Source organism: Penaeus chinensis, chromosome 26 (assembly GCF_019202785.1).
Source record: "Penaeus chinensis breed Huanghai No. 1 chromosome 26, ASM1920278v2, whole genome shotgun sequence".
In the NCBI taxonomy this organism is placed as follows: Eukaryota; Metazoa; Arthropoda; class Malacostraca; order Decapoda; family Penaeidae; genus Penaeus; species Penaeus chinensis.
The window spans coordinates 6,490,798-6,498,856 of record NC_061844.1 but is presented as its reverse complement, the minus strand read 5'-3'; the positions used below and the strand labels follow the sequence as shown (position 1 = coordinate 6,498,856).

At 42.6% G+C, this 8,059-nt stretch overlaps 1 protein-coding gene across 1 annotated transcript in view; it reads right to left on the bottom strand.

Annotated features, from left to right (window-relative positions):
- Positions 1-1,104: 1,104 nt before the first annotated feature.
- The window catches only part of LOC125038906 (DNA topoisomerase I, mitochondrial-like), a 21,464-nt gene continuing 14,509 nt past the window's right edge, over positions 1,105-8,059 (bottom strand). Inside the window, exons 7-11 of the mRNA XM_047632554.1 lie at positions 4,924-5,161; positions 4,354-4,710; positions 3,953-4,195; positions 3,461-3,712; positions 1,105-3,344 (exon numbers count right to left, since the gene is read on the bottom strand). Coding sequence (XP_047488510.1) covers positions 2,688-3,344; positions 3,461-3,712; positions 3,953-4,195; positions 4,354-4,710; positions 4,924-5,161 — 1,747 coding nt within the window. The 3' untranslated portion in view covers positions 1,105-2,687. The remainder of the gene's footprint in view (positions 3,345-3,460; positions 3,713-3,952; positions 4,196-4,353; positions 4,711-4,923; positions 5,162-8,059) is intronic.

Here is an 8,059-nt window from a genome sequence, read left to right as displayed (position 1 = left end):
ATCAGTTAGTTTCGTTAATGCTATAGCTTGGTTTTCAGTTGTTATTGTGACGAGACGGGAGTGGTCGGGTCGGCTAAGGAAAGAGACTTTGCCTACTTGTTTTTGGAGGCATTGTTGGAAGAGGAGGGTGTTTTGAGAGTAGGGAGCTGTGGGAGGGATCACGAGAAATCGGTCCCATTTGGCTGGGCTAAATAGAGTATTTAGGATTCTTGTAGAGGTGGGGGTAATAGAAGTGCGGGGATGTGTGGAGGGGGTAGTGTTATGGGGAGGTGGGCAATAAGGTTGTAAGGTAGTAATAAGGGGAGATGGGGTGGTTGATGAAGGAGGTTGTGGGAGTAAAGGTGTTGAAGTTGAGCATGTTGGAAGAGTAGAAATGTCTCCTGGGGGTTGGTTGTTGATTAGGGTTGATACTGTACTAGTATGCATTGATGATGGGGGAGTTGTTGCAGTGTTCGGAGCCGTGGTCAAAGGGAACCGGGATTGGGGCTATTTGATAAAGGGGCAAGCCTCATTCCCCCTAAGAGTGGGGTTACGTCTTCATTATTGGCCATGATAAGCCTGGAGTATGTTGGGAAAAAAAAAAATAGTCCACCCCTCTGGGTCCACCGTGCCCATGGTTCCCTCAGGCCGTTCAGGACTGACATAGGCTCTCACACCTTAGGAGGTGGATAGTAGAAGGGATTGGTGAAGAAACTGAAACGAAAAGTATGTGTGGGAAAACAAGACTATGCAAAATTAGTTGCGTCGATGGCTGAGTCCCAAGGTTGAGGAGTTCCCCATCATTGGGTCTGTGTCTTCGTCTCCTAAGCCCCCCCCCCCCCCCCCAACAACGGGCAAAGGATTGGGGGAGCTGACCAGGAGATTGATAGTTTTACAGTAATTTATTAGTGTGGAGACTTGACCAAAAAGTTTGCCATCGATTATACAAGGTTTTAAAGTGTGGGTATCCACTAGTTTAAGAAAATTGACTTATGTTTAATGGTTTCAACAAATTAATCCGCTAGACCTCAAAGATCACATAGCACTAGTTAGATAAAAGCAGACACTGGGAATTACACTGTCAAATACAACAGACAACAAATGAAAGGTTATATACACACACAGTTCCCATGATGATTCACGTTTTATTGATGATAATACCTATTTACATGGTGCACTATCACATAATGGTATGGAATGGCCAGCTGAACTGGATAGATCTATAAATGAGTTTCTATGTTGGCAAGACACAGGCCATGATGTTTACATAGGATAGTTTCAATAATTGTCATCATTTGTGGTATGTGAAATTCAAAATTCTATTTTTTTCTTTCCACTGTCTACATATTTATTTTCATCTAGAAAATACTACAGATGTAGAAGTATGATCTGTAAAAAGCTTGTGGTCCCAGTGGCTCTTCCGCAACAAGCTTCTTGTCCACCACTTTTGACTTTTTCCCTTCCAAACTTTTATTCAGATTCCCGCCCCCTCCCTCCCTCCCTCCTTTCTTTTTTTGGCTGTAAATACTAAATTAATACTTACTGTAACATCTCCCTATACCACTACATCATGACCGGTTGTAATAAATAGTCAAATCTCGTGCTCCAATCATCAGATGACATTCACTCTACAAAAAGTTACATCAAAGATAACTTAAAAACCTACAAAAGTCTATTCTACAAGACAGCCACCCGAATCCTGACGGGGAGACATGACTGGGCACGTTCAACAGCTGTGTGTGCAGCGTGCCACCACCACTCCCTGCTACAGCCTTAAGCTAACTTAATATTGAAGTAGTTGACATGTATGCATTTTTTTTCCAGCTCAGCCTTGATGCAAATAGAAAAAATAGAAAAAAAGTAAAAAAAAAAAAATTACAAGTAAATTGTTCAAACAGAAGTTTCTGCACCTTGAGTGAGCAGTGACTTGCCATTGGAGCTTGTAAAAGTGTGATAAATAAATACCTACAAGCTCAGGAAATGAATTAGTCCCACTAAAAAATTCTTTCCTATATCTACCTATACACTGCTCAATACAGTTAGTCCATTCGTGAAAATATTGATAACCTAAAACCTGTAAAAATTCATAAATATACCAAACTAAAAAAAAATAGTTTGTAATTACTGACGGTGCACTTTACCATATGTAAATTTTAAAGTTGCGAACTTTAAAACAGGCATACAAAATATAATGTGGTTTTAGATATGCTATCTCACAGACATACATTTGCACTTATTGAGGTGTAGAAACTATTTAACTGCCACTTCACCGACCCTCTGCGGCACATACTTGTACAATTCAATAGATCACCTTACTGTATAGCAAATATCTGAGGCCGAGGCATTGGAGGGCTCTACCCTAATGAATAGAAAATGAATTCACACACAAAATACTTTAGCTTAGCAAAACTACTTACAAATATTTTAAAAACGGTTTAAATTTAGGTAATAAATATTCAAGGTACACGTTAAACCTCATTAAAATAAAAACTCTGAAGAACCGTGTTCTCTCTCCCTTTTGCACATTCCCCTCACTAGATATAGTGAATAACTTAAAATACAGTGGGTTTTGCTAACCTCCATTTAGTTCACCAAGAAGGATGGCAAAAGCCTGTTTCAGAAGCACAACTCACCAATGATATAATGACAAAATGTTCTTGTCTTTGGTCATGTAAAAGGAAGTCTTTTGGGTAATAAAAGCTTAATGTTCACTCATAATCCTCATCGCCCCCATCGTCACAGTCATTACTCCTAGATATGTCCATGGGTTCACCCATGAAGTTGTATTCTGCCGTTGCCATGTCAATTGCCCATTGGAACTTCTGGCGCTGAGTCTTGTTATAGACCTTCTCAATGGGAACGCCATATTTCTTGCACCAGGCCACTGAAATTCGAGGGTCTAGATAGTTCAGCTTGGACGTGCCTAAAGCAATGGTCTTGTTCTCCTCCTTGTCTGTAGCTGACATCTCCAGTTTTGCTAGCTGCTCTTTCAAGCGTTCCAATGCCTTCTTCTTCTTCTCATGGGCCATCTTCTCCTTCTGAGAGCCGCCAGATTTGGCTGCCTTCTTCAAGCTCTTGCACTCCCTCTCAGCTTCCTCAATTTGCTCTTTCTTGTCATCAATCTTCTTCTGTAAGTTGGCCATGGATTTGTCAAAAGTTTTGGGGGCTGCACGCTGATGGTTACACAGTACAGCCACAGCACGGTTAGCTCTGTTGTAAGCTAGAATCTTAGCTGGAAGTGGGTCATCATCAGTTGTTAACAACTCTAGTTGCTCTTGCAAGGTGCGGGAAGCATTGTATGTACGGAAGACCTTGGCAGTGAGTCCTTCCATTAACTCGTTCAAATGCTTGTTCAGAATTTGCGTCTGGGGGAAGAAATAGGAATGTAGTCACTTCAATCTTAACTCTATAAATGATACCAAGATCTGGCAAATTATCTTCTGAGCCACTAAACAATATGAACACTATTAAAACAACTTACATTTAATCTGTCAAAGAGATCGTCTCCCTCTTGCTTGTTCTCCATGAAGAGCTGCAAATTTTTGAATACTCTCTTCTCCACCTGCACCTCATTCTGGTAACGAATGGAATCTTTACCAAGGAAGTCAAAAGAGACAACATACTCCTTGCCATCTTTCTCTTCATGAAGGGTAATGTGTTCTACTCGCAGCGAGCAGCAGCCCACAGTGTCAGCTTGATCTTCATCCTTCTCATTACCCGCACGAAGGGCTAACTGTTAATGAAATATAGACTATATTATGACTGGAGAAAATATAACATACAATTCAATATGAAGGTCCATTAATACATAACAAGAAAAAAAAATCAAACTTCCTATCTGTATACATGAGCCTTTCATTTATAGGTGCAAATATAAGACACCAACATTTATAGGTGCACATGCCAGACACTTATGTTTATAGGTATTAATGCATATTAACTATATCTCCAACTTTTAAGAGATATACCATACCTTATCAATGAAATACAGGGCTACAGCTCTCTGTCTTATACGCATCTCTTTGCTCTTGAAGTCTGCTCTGTAGTTTTCACGAATCTTGTCAACAGTTTGGTGTAATCTGCGAGCAGTCTCATATTTTTGCCAATCCTTCTCACCTTTCAACTTAGAAGCAGCATTGAGCATAACATACTTTGTTTGTCCCTGAATGTTTTCCACCCAACATGCCAGCCATGTGACCGAAGGATCTGCTCGTACCTGAGGCAAAATAATTTTTTACAAACTAAAAACAGGTAGTATGGGAGTTTCATTTTGTTTCTAAAGTAAACAATATCTATATGAAATACAGAATTTGTAACCAGCTTCTATAAACACTGTAAAATCATCACACTATTTCAATTAAATCCATTCCTTACCTCTTTCCATTTGTGACCTTCTGGTGGTTTAGGTATCACAGAATCCTTTGAGCAGTTAATGATAATATCTTCAGGCATGATGCGCCTCTTCAGCATCCCTTGTTTGGGATGCTCACCACGTCCTCTGAACAGACCTGGAGGCTCCACCTTAAAGTTTCCTATACGCTGCCTATGGCCATCAATGTTACACCAACCATACTCAGCTATGAGACGCTCATTCTTCTCCTTCAATGCCTTCTTCTCCTCTTTAGTACGGTTCTTTCTCTCTTCGTTTTGCTGGACGAAATGAGTATGCAATCGTCGGAAGTCACACTTTTTGAGGTCAGTGATAATCTCCCTCTCCTTAGATGTCATCACCTGCAATCAAGAAACTTTTGTAAATGCAAGCACCAAGACAAACACATTGGTGGTTAATACAATAAAACGGTGAAAGAGAGGTGCTGTAGAGAAAGTGGAAATTATCGCAACGAAATATGCGCAAAAATAATTATCAACATGAAAATGCACCACTTACAAGTTGGAGACTAGAGATGGAACAAATTCAAAAAAAGGAGAGAAACAAAATTGTACCTTTCTCCAGTCCTTCATGAAGTTGCTGTTGAACACCTCTTTGGATGTGTAGTCATGGTCAAGCATCCTGGCGTAGAAACCGGCCACTTCCTCGGCCTCTGATGAGAGCTCCATGGCCTCTCCACAGTAGTAGAACTTCACATTGGGAGGAAGGGGAATATAGGCATCAGCAATAAGGGGGCCCTTGTGCTCCAAAAAGGTCCACTTCAACCCATCGTCTCGTTTTGATTCCTCCCACCTGGAAGATTGAGATATTCAGGCATAAATTTACTTCAGGTCAAATATCTCCATGAACAAACAATTCAATAACTTTCCTCAACCACTGACATCATAAGTGTGCATGTAATGTGTGTGCATGCATGTGAGTGGCTATGGGTGCAGGTGTGAGTGGCTATGGGTGCAGGTGTGAGTGGCTATTGATGTGGGTGTGAGTGGCTATGGGTGTGAGTGGGTGTGGGTGTGAGTGTGAGTGGGTGTGGGTGTGAGTGGGTGTGAGTGGATGTGAGTGGATGTGAGTAGGTGTGAGTGGATGTGAGTGGATGTGAGTGGATGTGAGTGGGTGTGAGTGGGTGTGAGTGGGTGTGAGTGGATGTGAGTGGGTGTGAGTGGATGTGAGTGGATGTGAGTGGATGTGAGTGGGTGTGGGTGTGAGTGGGTGTGAGTGGGTGTGGGTGTGAGTGGGTGTGGGTGTGAGTGGGTGTGGGTGTGAGTGGGTGTGGGTGTGAGTGGGTGTGAGTGGGTGTGGGTGTGAGTGGGTGTGAGTGGGTGTGGGTGTGGGTGTGGGTGTGAGTGGGTGTGAGGGAGTAAGTGTAAGTGTGAGGGAGTAAGTGTAAGTGTGAGGGAGTAAGTGTAAGTGTGAGGGAGTAAGTGTAAGTGTGAGGGAGTAAGTGTAAGTGTAAGTGAGGGAGTAAGTGTAAGTGTAAGTGAGGGAGTAAGTGTAAGTGTAAGTGAGGGAGTAAGTGTAAGTGAGGGAGTAAGTGTAAGTGTAAGTGAGGGAGTAAGTGTAAGTGTAAGTGAGGGAGTAAGTGTAAGTGAGGGAGTAAGTGTAAGTGTAAGTGAGGGAGTAAGTGTAAGTGTAAGTGAGGGAGTAAGTGTAAGTGTAAGTGAGGGAGTAAGTGTAAGTGAGGGAGTAAGTGTAAGTGAGGGAGTAAGTGTAAGTGAGGGAGTAAGTGTAAGTGAGGGAGTAAGTGTAAGTGAGGGAGTAAGTGTAAGTGAGGGAGTAAGTGTAAGTGAGGGAGTAAGTGTAAGTGTAAGTGAGGGAGTAAGTGTAAGTGAGGGAGTAAGTGTAAGTGTAAGTGAGGGAGTAAGTGTAAGTGTAAGTGAGGGAGTAAGTGTAAGTGTAAGTGAGGGAGTAAGTGTAAGTGAGGGAGTAAGTGTAAGTGTAAGTGAGGGAGTAAGTGTAAGTGAGGGAGTAAGTGTAAGTGTAAGTGAGGGAGTAAGTGTAAGTGAGGGAGTAAGTGTAAGTGTAAGTGAGGGAGTAAGTGTAAGTGAGGGAGTAAGTGTAAGTGTAAGTGAGGGAGTAAGTGTAAGTGTAAGTGAGGGAGTAAGTGTAAGTGTGTAAGTGAGGGAGTAAGTGTAAGTGAGGGAGTAAGTGTAAGTGAGGGAGTAAGTGTAAGTGAGGGAGTAAGTGTAAGTGAGGGAGTAAGTGTAAGTGAGGGAGTAAGTGTAAGTGAGGGAGTAAGTGTAAGTGAGGGAGTAAGTGTAAGTGAGGGAGTAAGTGTAAGTGAGGGAGTAAGTGTAAGTGAGGGAGTAAGTGTAAGTGAGGGAGTAAGTGTAAGTGAGGGAGTAAGTGTAAGTGAGGGAGTAAGTGTAAGTGAGGGAGTAAGTGTAAGTGAGGGAGTAAGTGTAAGTGTAAGTGAGGAGTAAGTGTAAGTGAGGGAGTAAGTGTAAGTGTAGAGAGGAGTAAGTGTAAGTGTAAGTGAGGAGTAGTGTAAGTGAGTAAGTGTAAGTGAGGGAGTAAGTGTAAGTGAGGGAGTAAGTGTAAGTGAGGGAGTAAGTGTACGTGTAAGTGAGGGAGTAAGTGTACGTGTAAGTGAGGGAGTAAGTGTACGTGTAAGTGAGGGAGTAAGTGTACGTGTAAGTGAGGGAGTAAGTGTACGTGTAAGTGAGGGAGTAAGTGTACGTGTAAGTGAGGGAGTAAGTGTACGTGTAAGTGAGGGAGTAAGTGTACGTGTAAGTGAGGGAGTAAGTGTACGTGTAAGTGAGGGAGTAAGTGTACGTGTAAGTGAGGGAGTAAGTGTACGTGTAAGTGAGGGAGTAAGTGTACGTGTAAGTGAGGGAGTAAGTGTACGTGTAAGTGAGGGAGTAAGTGTACGTGTAAGTGAGGGAGTAAGTGTACGTGTAAGTGAGGGAGTAAGTGTACGTGTAAGTGAGGGAGTAAGTGTACGTGTAAGTGAGGGAGTAAGTGTAAGTGAGGGAGTAAGTGTAAGTGAGGGTGCAAGTGTAAGTGAGGGTGCAAGTGTAAGTGAGGGTGCAAGTGTAAGTGAGGGTGCAAGTGTAAGTGAGGGTGCAAGTGTAAGTGAGGGTGCAAGTGTAAGTGAGGGTGCAAGTGTAAGTGAGGGTGCAAGTGTAAGTGAGGGTGCAAGTGTAAGTGTGGGTGTAGTCGGGCATATCTGGCAACTACCACTACCCCACATCTGCTGGGCACTGTGCATCAAATACCCACCACCTTGAATAGCCATGCACTGCCTTCGTGCTCAACTTCAGAATGCTGCTTGTTGAATGAACTCTGGGTCTTGTTCTACCCTTTACACAAAGGCAGCGATATCTAAATATCAATGTCACTTCCCTGACCAGAAAGGTAGGTATGAAAGACAACACACTGCACATCTTTTGCTGAAACAGGAGTTTTTCCAATGTATTCTCCTCTGATCTCCATTTGTCTATCTTCATCAACCTTTCCCCCTGCTTATCTTTCCGAGATAAAAAAAAAAAAAAAAAACATTCCTAACCACAAAATACTCTACACCCGTCAGATTTCTGAAACAGGAATAAAGGGAGGAGATAACAAGTCAGGGGAACCAAGATGCCCCTCTGGCCCCATAAGCCTGGTCTTGTGGGGGCAGCCATCTTGGAACTACAGCAGAGCCCTCTGTTGGCAGGTTGCTCAACCAGAGGCTATGGGAGCCAAATTCAA